The 26,033-nt window shown below is 44.7% G+C and overlaps 1 protein-coding gene across 1 annotated transcript in view; it reads right to left on the reverse strand.

Moving 5' to 3' along the window:
- Positions 1–401: 401 nt before the first annotated feature.
- Positions 402–26,033, reverse strand: part of CCDC114 (coiled-coil domain containing 114) — a 32,078-nt gene continuing 6,446 nt past the window's right edge. The window contains exons 5-15 of the mRNA XM_008569264.1: positions 16,161–16,283; positions 15,727–15,840; positions 11,998–12,065; positions 9,292–9,479; positions 8,920–9,054; positions 8,043–8,125; positions 7,716–7,884; positions 2,794–2,957; positions 2,610–2,707; positions 2,196–2,274; positions 402–2,119 (exon numbers count right to left, since the gene is read on the reverse strand). Of these exons, the coding sequence (XP_008567486.1) occupies positions 1,532–2,119; positions 2,196–2,274; positions 2,610–2,707; positions 2,794–2,957; positions 7,716–7,884; positions 8,043–8,125; positions 8,920–9,054; positions 9,292–9,479; positions 11,998–12,065; positions 15,727–15,840; positions 16,161–16,283 (1,809 nt within the window). The 3' untranslated portion in view covers positions 402–1,531. The remainder of the gene's footprint in view (positions 2,120–2,195; positions 2,275–2,609; positions 2,708–2,793; positions 2,958–7,715; positions 7,885–8,042; positions 8,126–8,919; positions 9,055–9,291; positions 9,480–11,997; positions 12,066–15,726; positions 15,841–16,160; positions 16,284–26,033) is intronic.

Consider the following 26,033-nt stretch of genomic DNA (forward strand, 5'->3'; position numbering starts at 1 on the left):
TAAAGGAAATGAGGCAGAGTACTACCTTCTTGGATTAGGAAAGTGAATGATGGATTATCTGTTTGAATTTGGATAAAATTTTGGCAGGGCATTTGACATAACTGAACTACAGGAAAGAGTTATCTATGGTATTCTAATCCCTCTAACTCCCAAACCCACCCCTGCCTGCAGGAAAGGGATGAGGTCTGCTTTATCTTTGTGACCCTGTGGCAGGCTTTTGGGTCATCTGCAAATATCCCTTCCATACTCTCCTTCCAGATACACAGAAAGACTACATTTCCCTCCCTCCTTTTTTTTTTTTTTTTTTTTTAAGATGACGGGTAAGGGGATCCTAACCCTTGACTTGCTGTTGTCAGCACCATGCTCTCCCGAGTGAGCTAACCGGCCATCCCTATATAGGGATCCAAACCCGTGGCCTTGGTGCTATCAGCACCGCGCTCTCACAAGTGAGCCATGGGCTGGCCCTCCCCACCCTCCGAAGTTAGGCATGGTCAAATGACCTACTTTGGTCAATGAATGTGAGTGGAGGTGACACATGTCATGTCCAGGTATCAAGAGTCATTGCAAGATTTGCCCTTTTCTCTCTTTCCCAGTGCCAAAAAGACTGGCAACACTCCAGATGGAGGCTGTTCCATCAGCCTGGGGCCCAAGAATGATGTGGAGCAGAGCTCTTAGCTGACCCACAATGGACCACTGGCATTGGAGAGAAGCAAACTTTTGCTGCATTAGGCCACTAAGATTATATGGTTGTTAGTGCAGCATAACCCAGCATGTCCTCACTGATATATTTCCCAGTTCCCCACTACAGCCTGAAATGTGGAGGTCTCAAAAAAATGAATGAATGAATGGATGAATGAATGGCAAGGATTAGGAAGGTCCACCCAGGGGAGGGGGGAAGAGGGGAGACAGGGTCACAAATTTTCCCCTGGGCTAGAGGTAGAGGAAGCAGCCATGTCTCAGGCTTGCTCTCACACATACACTTGTAACCAGGCTGGGGTAAAAGTCAGGCTCTGACCTTTATTTCCCATGGTCACGACTCATTCTGAACCTGACATCTTTGCTCTGATTTTTTCCCCACTGGTCAGTACTGGGGGGCTCTTGGGGAGGGTGAGGAATGAGAAGCTATAGAGACAAAGACATGAGATGCAAGGACAGCCTGGGAGATGGAGATGAGGAGAGGCAGCTGGAAATAAGGAAGCAGATACAGGAGGTGGGGGGATGAACAGAGGGATTAGGGCTAAGGAGACACAGATGGGGAAGAAGACATAACAAGAGAGGGACACTCAATGGAAAACCATGAGAACAGGAGGCTGGGAGACACAAAAGGAAAGGAGGGCCAGAAACAGAGAGAAAAGGACCAGGAGACAGAGATGAGGAGACAGTGACAGACACATGGAAACAGATGAGGGGCAAAGAGACATAGAGGCCTAGAACTGGGAGAGAAAGATGACGAGTCACAAAGCAAATAGTGAGGCAGAGACACAGAGAAGATCTGCAAAGAGCTAGGGGCAGGGTGAGGGGCTGAGTATCCCTAGTAGTAGCCCTGGGAGTCTTTGCTGGTGGAGGAGCCAGGACCAGTGCTGGAGGCAGGGCCAGCGCTCACGACATGGTCTCTGCTGGACCCAAGGCCTCCGCTCAATTCTGACTCTGTGCCTCTGCTCTCTATACCACCTCCAAAGCTTTCTTGGCCTCCACTGGACCCCAAGTATCCAGTGGAGCCCAGGAAGCTGCTAGAACTTATGGGTCTGAAGGTCACGCGGCTCCCACTTGAGACATGGCTGGACACAGGTACCCTGCTGGTGCTGGTGGAGCCAAAGGTCATATGGCCTCCACTGGAGCTGGGGTCACCAAGGGTAGTGTGGTTGGTCAAATGGCCCATACTAGAACTGGGGATGCCAAAAGTGATGTGGCCAGCAGAGCTGCTGCCACGGCCTCTGCTAGTCCTGTGGCTCAAGATGGACCCAGGGATACCACCAGTGCTCCTGGTGGTCACCAGGGCAGTGCCTGAGCTGTCTGCCTGGGTGTTGGAGAAGCCCGTGCTTGGAGCTTTGTCCATCTTCTTCCCGGCTTCAGCCAGCTCCTTCTGATGGTGCTCCTGAGCCAGCTCCTGGAGCTCCACCTGTGAGAAGGGCAAGTTAAGGTCCAAGAGGGGGCTAAGGTCCTTGCCCCTGACCCCAGTGGGCTCCCACTCTCACCGACTTCACCACTTGGCTCAGCAGCTCCTCCTTGCTCATGGGGTAGTCACCTTTGGCCTCGAAACCTGGGGGGTCCTCTCTAGGGTGAGGGGAAAGAGTGGAAGAGACTACTAGGCTCTTGACCCACAAAAACCCAATAGCTCCTCCCTACTATACCCAGAGACCCTTAGCCATTCTCTGGCCAGTCCTGAGAGCCCTCTCCTCATCTGGAATCCCCAATGCCCCATCTTTCCAAACATACCCCTAGATCCCCTATTCCTCTGATTCCTGCAAAGCACCCACTTCACCTTCTACCCACCTGGGCCATGAACACTATCTGGTCCCAAAGCCCCCCAAAACGCTCCATCCCATGCATCCACTCTGCCCCCATGGAATTGCCTTCCCCTTCTTCCTCCCTCTTGCCCTGTGCCTCACAGATTGTCAGGGGGCTGAAGTGGGGCCATCTTCTTTGGAAAATCTTCAAGGCTCTGGCCCAGCACCAGGAGGGCAGCATCAGCCAAGGAGCTGTAGCTCTGGAGAGTGTTGGAGCCCAGTGGTCAGTTCAGGCCCAGCCACCAGGCCTGGCCTCCAATGCCCTGGCTCCCTGGCCCCTCCTCACTTGGGTGTCTAGGAAGGCTTGCACTGTCAGGAGCTCCACCAGTCGCTTCTCAATGATGCCCAGGAAGAGGCCCACATCCCGGTCTCGCATGTGGGTCTTGACCCCAAGAAGGTCATCAATGATGCTCCTGTCACAATGGGCCTTGGTGACGAGGAACTGGATATCTGGGGTCACAGAGGGACAGACTGTCATGGATCTGGCACTGTCCGCTGGCTTCCAGCCCTCTCCCTGCTCAGGTTCCCACTGCCCTGTTCGATGGAAACAGTGGTCAAGGCTCAAAGACCAAAAGGGACTTGCCCAAGCTCAGACAGCAGCCAATGTGAGGGCACCACTGTGCACCTAGCCACGGGGCTCAGGAAGACAGAGAGCAGATATGGAGGGAGCGCAGAGACAAACCTGACAAAGGCACCACATGGGGAAAGGCCTCTTTACACACCTCAGCTAGAAACAAACTCAATTTCCATCCCACCCAGGAATTCCATGGCTCAGGATCCCTCCCAGAGGGAACACTCACATGCATGCACCACAGGGGAGGCCGGAGGGGATCTGCAGCAGCCCCAGGACTATTTTCTTTGTTTTTCTCTAGTATCAGACTGCAGGCACACGACTGGATTAATCAATGTCCTTGGTTGACCCTGGTCATTGTCATGACCAATTCTCACATTGGCCCGCACGTGGCCCACTTGTACTCAGTTAACTGGCTATTATTAATGAAGTAAGAAGGTACCCATGACCTTAACAAAAGCCTACATCCAACTCTACCCATCTGTCCAGTGCCTCTCCCACACAAGCACATCATCGTCCTGAATCCTGGGTCCATCAGTCCCCTGCTTGTCTTCTTATATAGTTGCAACACATTTCTATGTATTCTTTAAACATACATATAATTTCCATATTTTAGTTGTGTTTAACTTTATAAAAGGGGTCTCAGCAGCACTGATGATAATAGCAAACAAAGAGAAATGACCTAAATATCCATCAATAGGAAAATGATGCTGGAACAGCCATATTGTTATGGGTTGAATTGTGTCCCCCCAAAATTCATGTGTTGGAGTCCTAACCTCCCGTACCTCAGAATTTGATCTTATTTGGAAATAATCTCATTGCAGATGTATTTAGGTAAGATGAGGTCATACTGGAGTATGGTGGGCCCCTAACCCAATATGACTAGTGTCCTAATCAAATAAAAAGGGGAAATTTGTACATAGACACATATATAGGGAAGATGATGTGAAGAGACACAGGGAGAAGACAGCCATCTACAATCCACGGAGACAGACCTGGAGCAGATCCTCCCCTCAAAGCCCTCAGAAGGAACCAGCCCTGCCAACACGGTGATTTCAATCTTCTGGCCCCTAGATTGTTAGACAATAAACTCCTGTTGCTTAAGTCTTCCAGTCTGTGGTACTTTGATATGGCAGCTCTAGCAAATGAATACACATATTAATATTAAGGAACATAATACACTAAAACCAAGAATGAGATAGCACTACATACTCTACTATATTTTTATTACAATATTATCATACTACTATATCCTTATATACTTGTATTACTGACATGGCACCAAGATATCGTCGAGTGAAAAAAAGCAAATAGCATAGTAATAAATGGAAGGCCATATCAATTATGTAAAAAAGAAAAACAGAAAATTTATAAATTATCTAAGTATATATATGTTGGTAAATTCAGAGAACGGCTATATAAAGATTAAACCAGTAAACTAATAAAGGAATTGCCTTTGGGGAGCAAGAAGACTAGGATCGGTAGATGGTTGTAGTAAGAGAACAATGCCACCTCCCCCAAAAAAGACGTCTACATTTAAATTCCCAGAACCCACGAATATGTTAGGTTACCCAGAAAAGTGGAATTAAGGTTGCTAATCGGCTAACCTTAAAATAAGGAGGTTATCCTGGATCATCCTTGTGGGCCCAATGCAATCACAGGGGTTTTTATAAGTGGAAGAGAGAGGAGACATGAAAATGGAGCCGGGGTTAGAGTGATGCAATTCAACCCACCATTGCTGGCTTTGAAGATGGAGGAAGGGGCCATGAGCCAAGGGTTAGAGGTGGCCTCTAGAAGCTGGAAAAGGCAAGGAAGTGGACTTTTTCCCCAGAACCTCCAAAGAGGAATACAGCCCTACTGACTCCTTGATTTTATCACAGTGAAACCTATTCCAGATTTTTGACCTACAGAACAGTATGATAATAAATTTGTGTTGTTTCAGGCCACTAAATTTGGGCTAATTTGTTACAGTAGTAAAAAATCAATACAGTAGTCAAAAGTGCCTCCTCTATACTGTTTTCATTTATAACAATGATAATGTGCTTGTAACCTGAATCTAAACAAGTCTCTGGCAGTACTGTACAATAGAATTTTCTGTGTTGACAGAAATATTCTATATCTGTACTATCCAATAGGCAACCGCCAGCCACATGCGGCTACTGGGCACTTGAAATGTGGTAAACATTTTGGGGACAAATGGAGAACATAGAGACACATACAAGGGCTTTCATGGCCTCTCTGAGCAGTGGCAGTAGTGAAGAACTGGAAACATAAATGTCCAACAGTGGGGAAAGGTTAATTGACTATAGTTGATCCATTAAATTGATCCTCACCTCCCACAGTCTATCAGTCAGATAACTCTGTACTCTGCCCCTTCCTCTCCATCCTCATTCCCCTAACCCCACCACCCACCACCCTCCCCTGCTCACAACCCTCCCACGGCTCCCATGGTCCAGCACCTCCAGGAAAAATCCCCAATGCTTCAGCCTGGCCCTCTTCATCTGACCCCCATCCACACCTTTGGCATTCCCTTCTCTGCATGAACAACCAAAGAACTGACATTCGCTGAATGTACTTTGTTTGGCCTCCAGGCCTTGACCCCGCCTACTGGGAGCATCCATTTCTCCTGGCTTGCCTTTCAAAGTCAACCTCAAGCATCACTGCCTCCAGGAAGTGATCCAGTCATCATCCCAGCAGAGATGGTTTCATGGTTGTGGGCCCTGTGCTACTGCACAGAAGGGCCCACATTTAATGCGCTACTGTCACTGTCTTGAAAGTCCTGGCAGTTTTTTTCTTTATTTTTTTGCTGGCCAGTACACATATCAAACCTCAAATCTTGGTGTTATCAACACCACCAACTAAGCTACTGGCCTAGGCAATTTTTTAATAAGGAGCCCAACATTCTGCACCGGGTGCTGCAAATTATGGCCCTGCACCCCAGAATGATTAGGGCTTCCTCTTGTCCCTGGAGTACCCTGGATGTCCTTTGTCCTAGCTCCTGATTTACAAGAGCTCAGCGCCCATGTCAGTCTCCTCTTGCGCCCCCTCCCCACCACACCTTGCACAGAGGTCACAACAGAGGAATGGAGGCTCTGCCAATAATTGAGCTCCTATTGTGTGACATGAGTTGGCTCTCATGCTTGCTCGTCATCACCACCACCACCTTTCTGTCTCTCCCTGTCTTTAGCTTTCCATCATCATACCATCTAATTCTCGTGACAACCCTATGAACTAGGCTCTGCCATCCCCTGGGGCTTAGAGAGAGGAAACCACACACCAAGGTTCACAAATGGTGGCGCTGGCTTTCAAACCCAGGGCAGCCTGACTCCTGAGTGCTCTGCACTACCTCATAACATGCATACAAATTAATTTGAAATAGCTCTCAGATTTCAATGCGGGAGCTAAAACAATAAAACTTCTAGTAGAATACATAGGAGAATGCTTTTGTAACCTCGGAGTAAGCAAAAATTTCACTAACTACAAAAAGAAAATTTGATAAATTCAATCTCATTAAAACTAATAAATGAATTTTGGCTCACCACAAAAACGTGAAAAGGCAAGCTTTTCACAAAGTTTAAAGGAAAGCTAGAGCATGGGAGAAAATATTTACCAAAAGACTAGTATCCAGAATATACAAAGAACTCTTACAACTCAGTTTTAACAAGACAAACCAATTAAAAAAAAAAAAAAACTGCACAAGATTGAACAGGAACTTCACAGAGATATTGGTAGTGGATTGAATTATGTCCCCCCAAAACTCACTGAAGCTTGAATTGTGTCCCCCAAGTTTTATGTATTAGAAACTTGGCCCCCACTATGACTGTTAACAGGGTGGGAAATCCTATTATGGTAATTGAAAGGTGGAGCCTTGAAAAGGTGCAATTGTAGTACCGTGCCATAGTGAATGGATTAACAATGGTGGTCAGGGGCATAGTTTTGAGGGCACTAAAAAGAGAGTGAATGGGGAGGTTATTCTCTCTCTGCTCTTTCTGCTTCCACCATCTTTCAGTGTGAGACCCCTGGATGGACTTTGGACTTCCCAGACTCAGAAACTGTAAGCAATAAATTTCATTTTCTTACAAATTACCCAGTTTCAGGTATTTTGTTAAGCAACAGAAACAGACTAAAACAATATCCAAAAGGCCAATAAGATGCTCAATATTATTGGTCATCAGTGAAATGCAAATTAAATTAATAGAGGTAGTACTGCACACACATTGAAATGGTTAAAATGGTTGACAATATGAAGTGCTGGTGAGGGTGGGGAGCATCTGGATCTCTTGTATGCTCATATAGTGAGGGTGTACAATACTGCAACTGGTTTAGAAAACTGTTTGCCATTTTCTAATAAATATCAAAAAATATCTACCTTATGACCCAACAATCCCACTTCTAGGCGTTTATGGACAAATGGATGGATGGATGGATGGATGGACGGATGGATGGATGGATGGATGGACAAAGGAACCTGGGATGGACAGATGAATGGAGATTGGACAGACTGATAAGCAAGTGCACAAAGTTGTCCATGCAGTGCCTCCAAGCAGCCAGCCTGGGACTGGCCCCTCTGCAGGCTCATTGCATCCTTCCAAATGAAGAAGCTAGAGCTGTGAGGCGGGGGCCCCACGGGTGCTCACCAGCCTTGAGCTTCTCCAGCTGCCCCTGTAAGTCCTGGAAACGGGCCTCCAGGTGCTCAGCCTCCAAGCGCACCTTATCCACACGCTGCTGCAACGCCGCATGCTGCTGCTCCTGCAGCAGGTGCTGTTTATCCTCACTGGTTCGCACAGTCACCAAAACCTCCTGCATCTGCAGGGACAGGGGCCAAATACTGGGCCCAGCTCACACCATGGGAAAGGGGGACAGAACTGGAGGGGTACGGGGAGGCTGAAGGAAAAGAGGGGGGAGAAGAGGGGAGGGACAGGGTAGAAGAGAAGATGGGGAGGGGAAGGGCAGGCCTCACTCACCTCCTTGATCTCTTCCTGCAGATGCTCCAGCTGTGAGTTCTGCTCATTGATAAAGTTGAACTCAGCAAAGTTGCGCTCCTCGACTGCGAGAGAGTTGGGAAAGGCGGGGTCCAGAGAAAAAGAGAGAGAGACAAGCAAATGGAGAGAAAGAGAGACACACAGAAGGACAGAGAAAGATGTTGAGAAAGACCATATAGAGACAAATAGAGAGACAGAGTCACAGAGTCAGAGAAACATAGGCAGATAAAGACACAGGGGACACAGGAATACAGAACAAATCAGGGTGATAGAAAGAGTTTGAGAGAGAGAAAGCCGCAAAAAGACACAGAAACACCAAGAGAGAGAGAGATACAGAGACACAAAGAAAATGATACAGGTGGGTAAAGAGAGAAACAAAGACTCCAAGAAACAGACAGCAGCAGGGATATGGAGAGAGAAACACAGAGAGGGACGCGGGGTTGAGGGAAAGATGTGGAGAATAACCCCCAGGCCCAGGAGTGAGGGAGGAGGAGATGGGAGAAAGAAACAGACACACACAATGACCAAAATAAATAAAAAGACAGAGATAACACTCAGGGAAGAGAGAGGCAGATTCAGAGGGAAAGAAACACAGAAGGAAGGGGATAGACTCAAAACAGGGTGGAAGAGATATTGGGGAGGGGATATCAAGCACACAGGGATGGAAAGAACAGAGGGGGTTAGATACAGGGCCACAGTAAGAAGCAAGTGGTTGCAGATGGCATGTCCCAGGCCTGAGTCCTCCACCTGCACTGGAGGAGTCCCAAGGGCAAGAACCCAGGTGGAGGACAGTCTGCACTTGATTTGAGGGTGCTGGGCCACCCCTACAGCCTCCTCCCTTCACCCTGGGACCACTCACTTTCCAGATACTTCTGAACCAACAAGTCCGGGTCACTCTCCCCAGTCAGCTGGGACAGCTTATTCAGAGCATCTTCGTAGTGCAGCACCAGTTTCTCCTGGGAGGTCTTCCGGAGGCCTTCAGCCACCTCCCGGGCTAGGGGAAGATGAGCAGCTAGGTCAGCATCCAGGGCAGCCACCAGCACAGGGGACACCTGGCCATGGACCTGCAAAGCACTGGGCACAGGGACCGCAGAGTGCAGCTGGGCTCAGCACCACCCCCACTCTTCAGCCCCTGTAGGCTGGCCCTGCTAGTGGCCATGAGGCCTGGAATATGCTGTAGTGCCCCTGAGGTAGCCTGGCAGGTGGGACACAAAGGTGGCCCTGGCCTCACTCCGTTGCTTACGCTTCTCCATGATGGCTGGATCCAGCTGCCTATCATTGTTCTTGAATTTGAGAAACTGGTGCAGCTGCTCCAGGTGTGATATCTGCCGCTGCAAGATCTGCACCTCCGTCTCATTCTGGGCCACCTCCTTCTCTGCCCGCTCTCGCAGCATGCCCATCTTGGCCTTTGCCTCTTCCCTGAGGGAGGTCAGCTCAGGGTCAGGGAGATTAGAGGTTGCGTTGGGGTCAGCCTGGGGTCCCAGGGATGGTCAGGGTCAGCCTGGGTTACAGAGATGGGGCAGAATCAGATTGCAGTTATCCTGTGGTCACAAAAAGCAGAACTTTGTAGGTTCCCAGAGCTAGGTCAGTATGGAGATATGGGGTGGAGTCAGGACTGTGGCACTAGGCCTTGTAGGGACTGACAGCCTTGCCCTCAAACTAGGCATTGCTGTGGTGCCTGCAAAGGGGCATCTGGGAGGCCAGGCATTATTATGCGACCCATGAAACAGGAGGTGAGATGGTGATAATGGCACAGTGAGAGATTATACCTAAACGCCAAAAGGTAGACCCAGGTGATAAGATTATTGTATTGGAGTTTGGGGGTCCTGTGGTCAGAAATATAAGAGGCTTGGACAGTTCAGGGCCTCACAAGGATGGGTAGGTGACATCACCACCCTAATGGATATTGGGGACACCATAGAAGCCTCACTCACTGAACATCCCCTGGCCTGCTCAGCTGAAAATGTAGCTTTTCAGCTTTTAAACACAGTACAGCCAACTATAAATTCAGCATACCCCAAGCCTACTTCACAGGTCACAAGGTCACAGGACACAGGACCACTGGGCTGGGAGATACAGCAGGCCAGTCTCCTAAGGGTCCCTGCCCATGGACCACTCTTGTCCCCACTCCACCTTTGCCAACTACCAGAGCAACTAGTTGCCTCTACCCACAGCACCAGCTTCTTGCTCAATTCAGATTCCTTCCAGGCTACCTTAGGCCAATCCTCCTTAGTAGGAAGCCTCCCCTGATAATTACTGGCCCCAGTTCCCAGTGACTCCTCCAGCCTCTGGTGGCAGCCCCTCAGGGATTAGGACTCACAGTTCTTTATGTGCCTTGGGCTCCATGCTAACCAAGGAGCAAAGAAGAGGGAGCCCAACTTCCTGGGAGCCAGGCCCTGTGGGGAATGCCTTACAACAGCATCCCATGAATCCCCACAGCAGCTCCAGGAGGTACATTCCATCATTACTGCCATGTCACAGTGGAGGAAACTGAGGCTCAGAGAAGGGATGTGACCTGACCCAGGTCATCCAGCAAGGAAGAGACAGGGGCTGGTCTGACAGGAAGTATCAGTCATGATGTCCACCCCTCCTTTCTAGCTGAAACTACCCTGTCCTATGCCCAGCCAAGGTGCCCATTGCAGTTAACTGGAGAAGCGCTAGCAGAGGCTAGTTCTTGATAATGCAGACAGACCTGCTAGACACCACTGTGTGACTTGGCAGAAAAGATAAGCCAGGCCATCAGATTCTCTCCCTCAGGACTTGAATTGGGAAATGCTAAGAATGGGATGGTAGGAAGCTGAAGCTAGAAAGATGTATAAAAAGAAGCTACGAGAGGTCATGGCAAGGCCAAGTCATGAAGAAGCTGAAGCTATGTGTGAACAGAAGCCACAAGGTCCAGTCAGGGCTCTGAAGGGGTCGTGGTGGACCAAAGGTAAGAAATCACAGAATCAGCTGTAAAAAAGAATGAAATATTAATGCATGCTACAGAGTGGGTGAACCTTAAAAGCATTCCACTAAGTGAAAGAAGGCAGACACAAAAGGTCGCATATTGCATGAATTCATTTATATGAAATGTCCAGAATAGGTAAATCCATAGAGACATAAAGCAGACTAGTGGTTGCCTAGGCGATTGGGGAAAGGGAGGAAGAAGGGAGAGTGACTGTTAAATGGGTACAGATTTCCTTTTGGGGTGATAAAAACATTTTAAATCTAGATAGAAGTGATGTTTACATAACACTGTGAATGTACTAAATGCTACTGAATTGTACACTTTAAAATGGTGAATTTTGTTGTGCACATTTTAACAAAGAGAGAGAGAGCGGGTCATGACTAATGTCATGAAGAATCAGGAACTGTGAGTAAGCAGAAGTCATGAGGTAGAAACCAGATATTGAGTAGTAGGTAAGAAAGCATTTGGAGCAAGAGAAGTACAAGGCTGAAGCTAAAGAAAGAAGCAGAGATGGAGAAAGAGAGAGAGCATGGAGCCCATGAGAGCCCCAGAGATAGACAGAAAAGCCAATACCTCGAGCCACTTTGGCTGCTCAGTTCCACACCACATGTCTCTTTATCTGAAGGTGGCCTGAGAGAATCTCTGTCCTTCAGCCAATATTGATAAATTCGCCAGATGCTTCTTAGGTTCCAGGCCCCCTGCTATGTAGACTATGTGCATAATCTTACTTAATTCTCTCTATATCCCTACGTGCTAGATGACATTAATAGATGGGTCAGTAGAGGTTAATTCACACACCCAAAGAACAGGACCTTGCCCAAGGAGCTGGGAACTTGGTGGGGGAGAGAAAGGGGTACGTTATGGGGAAAAAATTAAGTTCTGATGGTCTATTTCTTGAGTTCTGAACCTTCCTGCCACTGCCTTATGAAAAGGTGCACACTGAGTCACCTAGGCCTCACCACCCTTGGATGCCTGGGAGGGCCCTACCTGACAGCATAGGCGGAGGTGGAGGAGACAATGAGGGCGCTGACCATCTGCCGCAGGACCTGGATCTCCTGGGGGCAGGGAGTGGGGGGGGGGGGGGGGGAGGAAAGGGGGGGGCTGCCCCTCTGCCGCAGGGCCCGGGGCCCCGGGGGGGGGGGGGGGGGGGGGGGGGGAGGACAAAATAAATGCCTTCTTCTTACAACCTCGTTGCTTTAGGCCCTGCACCTCCCCAATAAGAAGTGAAACTCCTGATCCTTCCAAATGTGGACACTTCTCATTAGCAGCTGCCCATTAAAGGGATTTTAAAGAGGTATGAAGTAAGAGAAAAGTCAAATTGGTGAGCTGGAAAGGTGGCTTAGCAGGCTCATTAGGGAGAAACGCTTAACCTGGAATATTCCTAAGAGTACTGACCTAAATTTTCTAGTGCGGTTCAGAAATTTGTGTGAATTTTATCATTGTTACCACACTGTTCTGGTTTCTAGATCCATAGAAATGCCTTTGCAGTATTATAGGTAAAAAGGGTTCTTTCAGGAGGAAGATAAATATACACACAAACACACACACACACGAAGTACATCAAAAAGTTCACGGAAAGATATTGTATTCTCTTTTAATGCTATTTTTCCACAAACTTTCCGAAGTACCCTTGTACATATACAAATATATAAACACAAATGCACACAGGCACAGGCACATGTGCACACGCACACACCTTTACTTTTGCAAAAAGAAACTCAGAGGGCCGGCCCGTGGCTCACTCGGGAGAGTGTGGTGCTGATAACACCAAGGCCACGGGTTTGGATCCCATATAGGGATGGCCGGTTCGCTCACTGGCTGAGCGTGGTGCTGACAATGCCAGTCAAGGGTTAAGATCCCCTTACGGTCATCTTTAAAAAAAAAAAAGAAAAGAAACTCAGAACAGATAACCATAAACTAAGGAGATAGGTAACCTACAAGGGCTGGGTGGGAACAAGATGGAAGAGATGAGGAGGAAATGATGTTTCCCAATGATACCTGTTGGAATAGTTTTGATTTGGGATCTTTTTTTTTTTTTTTTTTTTTTGTCCTTTTTGAGACCAGCCGCACCGTGTTCAGCCAGTGAGCGCTGTGAGCGCACCAGTCATCCCTATATAGGATCCAAACCCGCGGCGGGAGCACTGCTGCACTCCCAGCGCCACACTCTCCCGAGTGCACCACGGGCTCGGCCCTTGATTTGGGATCTTTATTAATGTTTTACATATGCATAAAGGAAATTAAATCAACAAAGATAGGAGAGAAAACTAAAACTGAACACAAATAGAAGCAAATGAACCTGTGTTTCAAATCATGAGCATAACCACACTGAAGACCAAAAATAGGAACTAATCCAAATAATTTCTGAATAATGGGAATAGATATATAGATACACATACATCCAAAGGACAAAACAAACTGCAAACAAATCTTGAACCCTACTTATTAGGTTTGGGTGGTAGTGGTATGGCTATAGCAATTCTGAAACTCTTTTTCATGTATCATACAATTACTCAATAAGTATATTGATGCTCTGAAGAGCCAGCATTCCCACTGTGGGAGAAGAGAGATCAAAAGATAAAATGCAGAATGCTCAGGAAAAACCTCTGATGCTGCATTGGAATTAGAGGTATCAACATGAACCCATGATTTTAAAATATACATGTGTGTTTCCTAGCTCTCTCCACAGAAAGGGCCTCAAAGCAACGAAACCCAGTAGCAATGAGAACTCGGTGTCTGTATCCTGGTTTTTCAATACATACTCCTCATTAGAAATAACCAGGATTCCTTGGAGAAATGGTTAACTCCAGGTTTGAGGCACAACAAGTACCAGATTCCTGGACTATCTTCCTGTGCCAGAAAATAATGAAGTGTTCCCAAAAAATAATGGGGGTATGTCCAAAGGACACAGAAGCCAGCTTGAAGGGGCTCTCACAATAGCCAAATCTGGGACAATTTGAATATCAAAATGAATAATAACAGTTATGGATTATAACCCATAGAATAAAGAATATACTAATGCTCACTGATAACACACAAATATAGACTGAGAAGGAGAAGCTTTTCCTTAAGTAAACGCCATCTTATAAATGTAGAAGAGGGGCCGGCCCGTGGCTCACTCGGGAGAGTGCGGTGCTGATAACACCAAGGCCACGGGTTCGGATCCCATATAGGGATGGCCGGTTCGCTCACTGGGTGAGCGTGGTGCTGACAACACCAAGTCAAGGGTTGAGATCCCCTTACCGGTCATCTTTTAAAAAATAAAAATAAAAAATAAAAATAATAAAATAAATGTAGAAGAGATGATAGAGTTTAAAAACCACCATTTTGCAGCTGTTACAGTAATAGTTATTCAGGCAAGAATCATTAATGGATGATAAACTGATTGGGTGAAACTGTGTCTGGGACAGAATATTTACTTAGTCTTAAAGAATCTCCCCATAGATTGACTTCTTATTCATAACAAAGACTAAAACTCTACATCAGAGAAACCTGGCTAACCAAGTGATCAAAGTTAAAACCTCACTAGATATGGGACAAACTGACATCATGTACCTCCCGATATAATGAACACCAAGAATACACTACCACTGCTGTGGCATTCCACCAAAAATGCAGACCCTGAACCTAATCATGATGAAAGATCAGATAAACCCATACTGAGGGATACTGTACACCACCACTGGCCTGGATGCTTCCAAAATGTTAATGTCATGGTGACAAAAAGGGCCAAGGGACAGTTCCAGAGGAACAGAGTGAGGACAACCAAATGCAACGTGGAATCCTGGACTAAAGCCTGGAGAGGAAAATCCAATTAGCTATAAAGGACATCACTGGGACCATCAATGAACTTAAAATATGGACTGATTAGAATTCTAACAATGTTAAAGTTCCTGACTTGGATAACTGCACTGCATTTATGTAAGAAAATGGCAGTGTCTTTAGGAAATACACACTGAAGTAATCAGAAGCATAATGTCTGCAACATACTGTCAAACAGTTCAGCAATCTTAATAATAAAATATTTGCAGCAAAAATAATAATTACACACACAGAGGAGAGAAAGAGAGTAAATGTGGCAAATTATCAATCTTCCTGAAGGATATATAAAAGTTCTTTGTACAATTCTTGCATCTTTTCTGTGAGCTTGAAATTATTTCAAAACAAAAGTTTAAAAAGAGAGAAAGAAAGGAAGGGAGAGAGAGGGAGGGAGGATGGGAGGACGGGCTGGTTTTTCAAGGGACTTCAAAGGTTATTAAGATACAGATATAACTACTATACTTTTTTTTGAAGTTGTTACAACAAGCAAACGGAAAGGACATTCTTGGGGGGGGAGGGGAGAGAGGGAGGAGGGCGGGAGGTGTCGGTGAAGGGCCATAATAATCATATACATTGTATATTGACAAAATAAAAATTTAAAAAAAAAAAAAAAAAGATACAGGTGGAATGTAAGTGGTCTTGCTAGCTAATTGATTGCCCTGGGTGATAATATTCAAAATGCTATCTCTGCTTTCTGCAAATATAAATGAGCCTACTTTCTTTGTTAGAGGTATCCTCCAACATTTTCCAGGTCTCCATGCCCTTTGGACTAAAGCAAACCTATGACTCTGGTCAATTCTGTATTTGAAGCTGGTGTGCTGGAGAAGTAAGGGCAAACAGATATGGGAAGGACCTAGGTGAGGGTCCCTCTCTCCTTTCCTGGGTTTCAGGACCACTAACCCTCTTCAGTTTACAGTCCACGTTCAGATAGTGGTTCCTCTCAATACGCAGCAGATCCAGCTCCTCCCGCAGGGCCGCATTCCGCCCCAGCTGGATGTCAAAGTGACAGGTGACCTGGAGGTGGGGGAGAATGCAAGAGTCTGTCTGGGGCCTGGCCTGCCTCCCTCCTCCACACTCAGCTGAGGAGGGAGCATTTGTCAGAGATGGGAACCCACCCATTTCCTTTTTGGGGACCCTGAAAGCAACACCTACCCTCCAGACTCCATCAGTCTCCTTTCCTTGGAACCCTCCATCCCTCCAGGATCCTGTCTCCTGACCCCCACTGCCTACCTCCCCCCACCCCCCAGGCCACCATTTCCAAAACCTAACTCCTATGCTCGGTTCCCCCGACCCCAGAATTCAGGCCTGGAGAAAGCCAAGGGGCTGACCCGCACCCTGTCCAGCTGGTCTTCTAGGACCTTAATCCTTCGCCGGATCTTGACTTTTTGATCCATGATAAATCCCGGGGCCTTGCCATCCTTACTGTGGGTAAAGATCCGGGTCTCCCACTCCTGGATCTGGAAGAAAGTGGATGGTACCTGTTTGTTGCCTGAATGTGAGAGATATTAAATGGCTGAGGGAGGACATGAGTGACTGGGTGTGGCTGACATCTGCTGTTCCTGTGGCCCCAACACCTCTCCTACCCTTCTGCTGACAGTACCCAATTCTCCATATGTTTCTGGTAGGGTTTCCAATCACAACATACTGCCCTGACAGCCACATGACCCAGGTCTGGACATCCTAGTGACTGGCCTAGAAATGGATATGTGACCCAAACTGAGCCAGCCTGACTCCTTTCCTGGTATTTTGGAGAAGCACATGAGATGAAAGGATGGGATTCCAGGACTTCTGCTGTCATAGTCCCCACCACATGAAAGTATCCTGGGAGAGTGAGGCCAATAGATGGAAGTAGAAAAGAGAGTCTGAGAGATGGTGAGAATGAGCCTGATAACATTAAAATCCCTAGGTCTGCTTATGCCTGAAACCAACTTCCAGCCTGTCCTCATTTCTGTATTCATCTTTATTTATTTGGGGTATACTCTATCTCCCCAACTAAATGGGAGTCTCCATGAGGGCAGAGATTTTTGTCTGTTTTGTCTATCTGACACAAAGTAGGTACTCAATGAAATGTGCAGACAAAATGAATAAATGAATTAACACTGTTTTCCAATTTGTGCTGTTATGGGTTGAATTATGTTGAAGTCCTAATCCCCAGTACCTCAGATGTTACAGACGTAAAGTAAAATGAGGTCATTATGGTGGGCTCTAATCCAGTATGACTGGTGTTTTTATATGAAGGGGAAATGTGGACACAGAGACACACACAGGGAGAATGCCTTTGAAGATGAAGGCAGAGATTGGGTGATACTTCTACAAGCCAAGGAATACCAAAGACTGCCAGCAAACCAACAGAAGCTAGGAGGGAGGCACGGAACACTTTCCCTCCCAGCTCTCAGAAGGAACCAACCCTGCTGACACCTCCGTCTTGGACTTCTGACCCCCAGAACTGTGAGACAATAAATTTCTGTTGTATAGGCCACCCAATTTGTGGAACCTTTTTACAGCATCCCTAGCAAATTCACGCACCAAGACTCCTCAGAGCACTACAACAAATTCAAAACTCACCACGGGGATATTTTAATTCTTTTTTTTTTTTTTGGCTAGCCAGTAGAGGGATACGAACCCTTAACCTTAGCGTTACAAGGTTGTGCTCTAACCAAGCTAACCAGCCAGCCCAACATTTTAAATTTTTGAGGAAGACATTGATAGTGGTCTGACACCCTATGAACTATTAGCTCAAGGTAGTTCATAGGCTCAACATGAGATGGTGCTTTTGATATTCTTTTCAATGATGCCGCATCTTTGTGAAACTGATTTTTTAGCAGTTGCTGTGATAACAATCAAACACCCAAAAATGTTACCACTGGGGGAAACTGAGTAAAGTGTACATGGGATATCTCTGCATTATTTCTTTCAATTGCATGTGAATCCACAATTATCCCAATAAAATTTTTAATTAGCGTAGTGGCTTGAATGTCCCCCCAAACTCACTGAAGCTTGGTCCCCACTGTGACAGTGTTAAGAAGGTGGGAAATCCTAGTATGGAAATTGAAAGGTGGAGCCTTGAAGAGGTGATTAGATTGTGAGGATCATGCTAATTGGTTAATCCATTGATGGTTTAATGGTGGTCATGTGCATGGTCCTGAGGGCTTTAAAAAGAGGAGTAAGACCTCTATGTCACTGTCACCACCAACAAGGCCTTCATCAGATGTGTTCCCAGGACTTTGGACTTCCCAGCCTCCGAAACTGTAAGTAATAAATTTTGTTTTCTTATGAATTACCCATTTTTGGGTATTTTCCTATAAGCAACAAAAACGGACTAATAAAATTAGTAAAAAGAAGTAAATACTGCACAACACAGAAGCAACATAGAATCCCATGAAATCAACTTGGAATGAGGGTGGCGATGTCCAATCTGACTCCAAAATTTGAAAGGCTGTGCAACACCAAAAGGCACACACATGCAACTGGTAATTACGGCTTTTAAGAGTGAAATACAGGACATAAACACTTACTGGGTTGTTTGAACCAAATTAGTTAATAAATGCAACTGTTAGCAGGCACTACTCTGGACAGCCAATTGTTATATTTTCAGAAATTATGTGAGCCAGCTGTTGAACTGTTGGTAGCTTAAAATTGGCTATTGTATTTACTTTCTATTGCTATATAACAAATTACCATAAATTTAGTGGCTTAAAATAACACCTGTTACAGTTTCCATGGGTCAGGGATCTAGGTCTTCTGCTCAAGGTCTCACAAACCTGTAATCAAGGTGTCGGCCAAGGCTGAGGTCTGAGCTAAGGCTCATCATGTGGCCGTTGGCAGAATTCAGTTCCTTGCAGCTGAAGGACTAAGACCCTCGGCTCCTAGAAGCCCCTTAGAGTTCCCTACCATGTGGTCCTCTCCACAGCATGGGAGCTTGCTTCTTCAGTGCTGGCAAGAGAGCATCTGTCTTCAGTCTGCAGTCTACTAAGATGGAGTATTAATGGCATAACGTAATCAAAGGAGGGACATCCCAGCACCTGTGCCATGTTCTGTGGGCTAGAAGCTAATCACACGCTCCACGTACACCCAAGGGGATGTGATTACACAAGGGCATGACTCATCAGAGTCACCTTCCAGTATATTCACCACAGCCAAGATGGGAGTATTGATGTTATGAAAACCAGAAAATACTATACAAAACAGGGTGCTTTTCCGCACTAAGAGGTGATTTCCCAGCATATCTCTGACTGCTAGAGATTTCTCTGGGGGCTAAAAAAAATCACAAAGAAATTAAAGGTTCCAGAAACAAAGTTTAGGACCCACTAGTTCAAGAAATTCTTCCCAAGATTAAAAAGCACTCTCCTCCGGGGCCGGCCTGTGGCTCACTCGGTAGAGTGTGGTGCTGATAATACCAAGGCCATAGGTTCGGATCCTATATAGGGATGGCCGGTTAGCTCACTGGCTGAGCTTGGTGCTGACAACACCAAGTCAAGGGTTAAGATCCCCTTACCGGTCATCTTTAAAAAAAAAAAAAAAACACTCTCCTCCAATTTTGCTTTTGAAATTGAAAGTATTCAAACTCTGCTTCTCACTTTTAGGTCCTTAATCCAACTAGAATTTACATTTTTATATGGTGTGTGGTAGGAATTTTCTTAACAGCTTTACTGAGGTATAGATGACATACACTACAGTAAAACTGCACATATTTAAAGTATACAATTTGGTAAGTTTTGACATAATCAAGACAGTGAACATATCCATCATCCCCAAAAGTTTCCTCGTGCTCTTTTGTAGTTCCTCCTCCCCATTCCACTTCCTGCAGCCTCCTCCTCCTAGCAATCATTAATCTGTTTTCTGTCACCATAGTTTGCATTTTCTAGAGTTTTATATTAATGGAATCTTATAGTATGTACTCTTTTCATTCCTTGCTTTTACCAGTTTCTAGAGGCAGGATTCCTTGTCTTGTGTTCTCATCACCCCAACTGAGACCAAGTAGGCACCCCATTCGGATGAACCCCCCCCCAAAAGTTTTATAAAAGTGAGCCGTGGTCTTGGTCCCTCAAGCTGATGCTGATTTAGGCTCTGGGAATAGGATTGTTCAATTAGGGCGTTAGGAGTTACAACCCAGCAATTGAGGAAAGGAGTAAAATGAGGCAGCTGGGCAGGATGGGATGTTAGTTAAGTGATAAGGACCATAAACAGTCACTAAGTTCTGGGGATAAGAGATATCTCCATTACTCAGCCTTGTAATTAAAGCTTTATTCTTCCCACTGCAACTTGGTATCAGTGTTTTGGCTTTGTCTGCACATCAGGTGGACAGATCTAACTTTGGTTCTATTATACAATCTCTGCTTCTGTTGTTATATCTCTCCTTTCCTTCTGTCATCCATCACCTTCTCTTACTCTGACACTTCTGCCTGTCTTTTATGAGGCTCTTTGTGATTATATTGGCCCAGCCAGATAATCCAGGATAAGCTCACCATCTCAAAACCCTTAATCACATCTGCAAAGTCCCTTTTGCCATGTAAAGTAATGTATTCACAGGTTCTGGAGATTAGGACAGGGACACCTTTTGGGGTGGGGGGGCATTATTCTGCTTACCACACTTCCTTAAGAGAAATTCATTCCTTTACTTTTCCTTATAGTTTTATCTCCTGGGTATATACCCCTTTAAAAGTTTAGTGTGAACTGCTTTTGAATGTTATGTAAATAAAATAATGCTGCATGTATATTTTATTTCTTCTTTCATTCAAATGTTGTTGACATCCATGTTATTGTGTGTAATCATAATTCATTCATTTCTCATTGCTGTATAATATTTCATTATATAAATATACCACATTTATTTACTCATTCAAATATTGATAGACATTTGAGTTGTTTCTAGTTTGGGGCTAGCTAATATGAATAACGCTCCTATCAACATTCTTTTCCATGAATCCTGGTTCTGGGATATATACTCAGAAGTGTAATTTCTGGATGGGATGAAAAGTTAACAACAGATCTAAATCCGTCTTCTGTGGAAAGATAACTTTGGTTTACTTTCTTCTAACACTGTTTCTGTGGAAACATACTGTGTTAAGGTAAATATGGAATGCCAGCTGTGTTCCCAGGCAACAATGTTTATTATAAAAACGACTCCTGATTGGTGGCAGCACCCAACCAAGCAGTATCATGCAACTGGAAGTGCCCCTTGTTGAGGGTAAGAAGCAGCCCCTGGACACTCAAGGAAGATTTGTTTGATGCTGTCATGCCAAGACACTGTTGTTTCCAGTCCTCTAGCTTTATACAGAGTTAAGTGAACCTAGTACCAAGTTATAGCCTATTGGGTTGAATGAATATGAATGTCAGGCTGAACCAAAGACCCCTGATGGTGATCATGCCAAGAGGATGCAACCCTGGATCAGAGGGTATATCTATCTTCAAATTTAATAGATAATGGTGGGGGAAGGGAAGACTTTTCAGAATATGTATGACAATTTATATCCCCACTGTATTAGCCAGTTTTCTGTTACTTATAACAGAATACCTGAAACTGGGTAATTTTAAAAGAAATGGAATTTATTTCTTACAGTTTTGAAGGCTGGGAAGTCCAAGGTTGAGGTAATGCATCTGATGAGGGCCTTCTTCCTGGTGAAATCTTTCTCCCCGATCCCAAGGTCACACAGAGCATCTCTTGGGAGGGAATAAGAACATGTGCTAACACGCTTTCTTCCTCTTCTTAGAAGGCTACTTTATTGTGTTTTCTTGTTGTGTTGTTTTGGGTGGCTGGCCAGTACAGGGATCCAAACCCATGACCTTGGTGTTATAAGGCTGTGCTCTAATCAACTGAGCTGGTTTGCTCTTCCTCTCCTTATAAAGCCACCAATCTATTACCATGATAACCCATTAATCCATGAATGGATTAATCCATTCATGAGGGCACAGACTTTATAGTTTAATCACCCCTTAAAGGCCCCAGATTTCAAACATATTGGGGACTAAGCTTCAATATGAGCTTTAGAGGGGACAAACAAACCAAATCACCCACCAATAAAGGTTTCCACTGCTTCTTCCCCAACACTTTGTATTTTTATTCAGACACTAATTTTTTTTTTTTTCCTTTTTGTCTTTTTTCGTGACCAGCAACGGATCGCAACCCTCAGTGTCGCACCTGTACCAGACCGGGACCGGCAACGGGATCGCAACCCTCAGTGTTGCTCCCGCACCTCGCTCAGCCAGTGAGCGGCCGGTCTGTATGTGGGATCCGAACCCTCGGCGGGAGCGCCGCCACACTCCCAAGCAGCACACTGTAGCAGCCACCGGGCCGGCCCTCAGACACTAATTTTTGAAAAATCTGTTAAGTGTTTAATGTTATCTCATCGTGATTTTAAATTGCCTTTCTCTGATTACTGAGTAATTCCTATGTTTTTTAGGCATTTGAATTTCATTTTGCGATGTGCCAGCTTTCAGTATTTTTTTAACTGAACTGACTCTTTAATATGTAGGAGTTCCTTATAAATTCTTGATACTAAGTCCTTTGTCAGCTATATGTGTTGCAAATAACTGCTTCCATTCCAAGACTTACTTTGCATACTCTATGGTTTCTTTTGGTAAACAGAACTTATTAACTTCAGGGGCTGGCTGGTTAGCTCAGTTGGTTACAGCATAGTTCTGATAACATGAAAGTCAAAGGTTTGGATCCCCATGCCAACCAGCCACAAAAAAAAAAGTTATTAACTTCAATGTTATGGAACATATCAATCTTTTCCTTTAGAAGTAGAGAATTCTGTGACTTCTTTAAGAAATTCTTCCACACTGTATTAGTCCATTTCTGTTGCTTATAACAAAATACCTAGAACTGTATAATTTATAAGAAAATGAAATTTATTGGTTACACTTTTGGAGGCTAGGAAGTCCAAAGTCCAGGGAACACATCTGGTGAGGGTCTTCCTTGGTGGTGGCTTCAGTAACACAGCATATTACATTGTGAGATGACAGAAGTAGAGAGACTCTCATGTGTTCTCCTTTTAAAGCCCTCAGAACCATGCCCATGACCACCATTATTAATCCATTCATTAGGGCATGTTCCTCAGAATCTAATCACCTCTTCAAGGCCTCACCTTTCAATACCATAATAGGGTTTCCCACCCTCTTAACACTGTCACAGTGGGGGTTAAGTTTCTAATACATGGACACTGGGGGAAACAATTCAGAACATGTCACCCATCCTCACAGATTTATATCTTTCATCCACCTGGAATTAATTTTATTCTGAGACATGTAAGTTTTTTTATTGGATCATCAATTATGCGACCTCAGGTGATACCCAAATATTCCACAACCCCCCTTTTTACCCTCCTGTCCTACAAATAACTTATATTCTGAACATAAGGGGGTGGTAATCTGGCAAATTTCCTTCATTTCCAACTCCCAACCATGAAGTGGTATGTGAAGACTTGCTGGAACTGCAGCAGGACACTGTCCAGACGGTTAAGTAGGACTACACTACTTTCCCCTGTAAGGGTCCTGCCTGGCACCCTTCTTAAAATCCAGTTTGTTGTTGTAGCCTATGGAGTCCATTCAGTGATGAAAAAGCCATTGACATCTTTGGGCCTAGATTAGACTGGATGACCTCCAAGTTTCTTCAGAATTAATTTTAGAGTACAGTGTGAGGTAAGGGTCTGATTTCATATCACAACATGGATATTCAATTTTCACAGCACCATTATTGGAGCTCTGTTTTTCCCATTTCTTTGAAGTCATACATCAAAGGTCTCTTTAAGGGCTCTCTATTCTGTTTCATAGATCCATTTGATTAGCCCTCCACCAATTACAAGAGCTTTATAATAAATCTTGATAACTAACAGAGCAAATCCTTCCACATCATTCTTTTAAGTAAATCTTAGTTATCTTGTTCCTTGCAGTTCCTTATAAACCTGAGAATCTGCTTGTCAACTATTCTCAAACACAAAAAAAGAAAAAAAAAAACCTTTAGTACTTTGATTGGGATCACATTGAATCTTTAAGTCAATTTGGGAGAACTAGTATTTTACACTAACTCTTCCAATCCATGAATGTGGTATATCTCTGCATTTATAAGAATGTATTCTTCTTTAATACCCCTCAATAAAATTTTACAATTTACTCCATAGAGGTCTTGCACACTCTTGTTAGATTTCTTCCTAGTCACTTCTTTTGACTATTATAAATGTGTCCTTTCTTTAAGTTATTGCTGATACTGAAAAGTATAACTGACTTTGCATATTAATTTTGTATCTAGCACATTGTTAAAGTACATAGTTAATTATAATAATTCTCTGGGATCTTCTACATACACAAATATATCATTGACAAATAATGACAGTTTCATTTATTCCTCTCTAATCTTTATATCTCTTTTTCCTTTTCCTTGCCATTCTGTACTGGATAGGACCTCCCTCCAATACAGTGTTTTTTGGTTTTTGATTTTTTTTGGCAGCTGGCTGGTAAAGGGATCTGAACCCTTGACCTTGTATTACAAGGTGGCACTCTAACCAACTGAGCTAATCACTCAGCCCCTCCAATACAATGCTAAATAGAAGTGGTGCTAGCTGACATCCTTATAACTAATCTCAAAAAGAACTTTTTTTTTTCTTTTTTTTTTTTAAAAGATGACCGGTAAGGGGATCTTAACCCTTGACTTGGTGTTGTCAGCACCACGCTCAGCCAGTGAGCGAACCGGCCATCCCTATATGGGATCCGAACCCGGGACCTTGGTGTTATCAGCACCACACTCTCCCGAGTGAGCCACGGGCCGGCCCAGAACTTTTTTTTTTTTTTTCATGTTTTACTATCAAATACGATGTTTGCTGTAAGTGTTTTATGGTTGCCCTTTATCAGATTCATGAAATTCCCTTTTATTCCTGGTCTGCTTCATGATGTTGAATTTTATCAAATACTTTTTTATGTCTACATAGACTGGTGCCATGCATTGATACAAGTCTAAGGACTGTCTGTCACCAGTCTGATGTGATAAGTTCAGAAAATGAGAGTAACATTTAGAAACAGTGTCATTAATGCTATTGAGCTCACATGAAAAGTCACAGATACACAAAAGTCTTACAAAATATCAGTCAGTAACAGGTTAGTAATTTTTATTTTCTTAGTCAGGAAATGTTTTCCTCTACTCTCTCATTTTTGAATGATAATTTCACTGGATGTAGGATTTTGTTCTGGTTTGGTTTTTTTGCGGCTGGCAAGTTAAGGGGATCCAAACCTTTGACCCTGGTGTTGTAACACCATGCTCTAACTATCTGAGCTAACCAGCCAGCGTTGGGTATAGAATTTTAAGTTGACAGTTTTTTCTTTTAGTAGTGAAGTTATAATACCACTATCTTCTAACTTCCAGTGCTTCTTTTGAAAAATCAGCTGTCAACCTAGTTGTGGCTCCTTTTAAAAATATGCCTTTTTTGCTTTCTGACTACTTTTTTTTTTTTTTCTTAAAGATGACCGGTAAGGGGATCTTAACCCTTGACTTGGTGTTGTCAGCACCATGCTCACCCAGTGAGCTAACCAGCCATCCCTGTATGGGATCCGAACCCATGGCCTTGGTGTTATCAGCATCACACTCTCCTGAGTGAGCCATGGGCTGGCCCTCTGACTACTTTTATTTATTTATTTATTTTATTTTATTTTTTTTTGTCTTTTTTTTTTTTCGTGTCCGGCAACGGATTGCAACCCTCAGTGTCGCGCCCGTACCGGACCAGGACCGGCAACGGGATCGCAACCCTCAGTGTTGCGCCCACACCTCACTCAGCCAGTGAGCGGCCGGTCTGTATGTGGGATCCAAACCCTCGGTGGGAGCACCGCCGCGCTCCCAAGTGGTGCACTGTAGCAGTGCGCCACCGGGCCGGCCCATCTGACTACTTTTATATTCTGAATTTTCTCTATGTTCTCCATAAGTGTGGATTTTTTATTAATTCTCTTTAGAACTCTTAAGGCATCCTTGAATCTGTAAATTTGTTCCTTCATTGGTTCTGGAAAGTTCCCAGGTATTATCTTGTAATATATTACCTCTGATGCATTCTCTTTCTGCTCTCCTTCTGAAACTTATTAGACATTGTGATACTGTAAACAGATATTTGGTCTTCATCCGATCTTCTGGCATACAACTGCTAAAATCCTTAGAATCTCCAAAGTGAGGGCCGGCCTGTGGCTCACTCGGGAGAGTGCGGTGCTGATAACACCAAGGCCACGGGTTC

The sequence above is a fragment of the Galeopterus variegatus genome, unplaced genomic scaffold (genome assembly GCF_000696425.1).
Source record: "Galeopterus variegatus unplaced genomic scaffold, G_variegatus-3.0.2 Scaffold486, whole genome shotgun sequence".
NCBI lineage: Eukaryota > Metazoa > Chordata > Mammalia > Dermoptera > Cynocephalidae > Galeopterus > Galeopterus variegatus.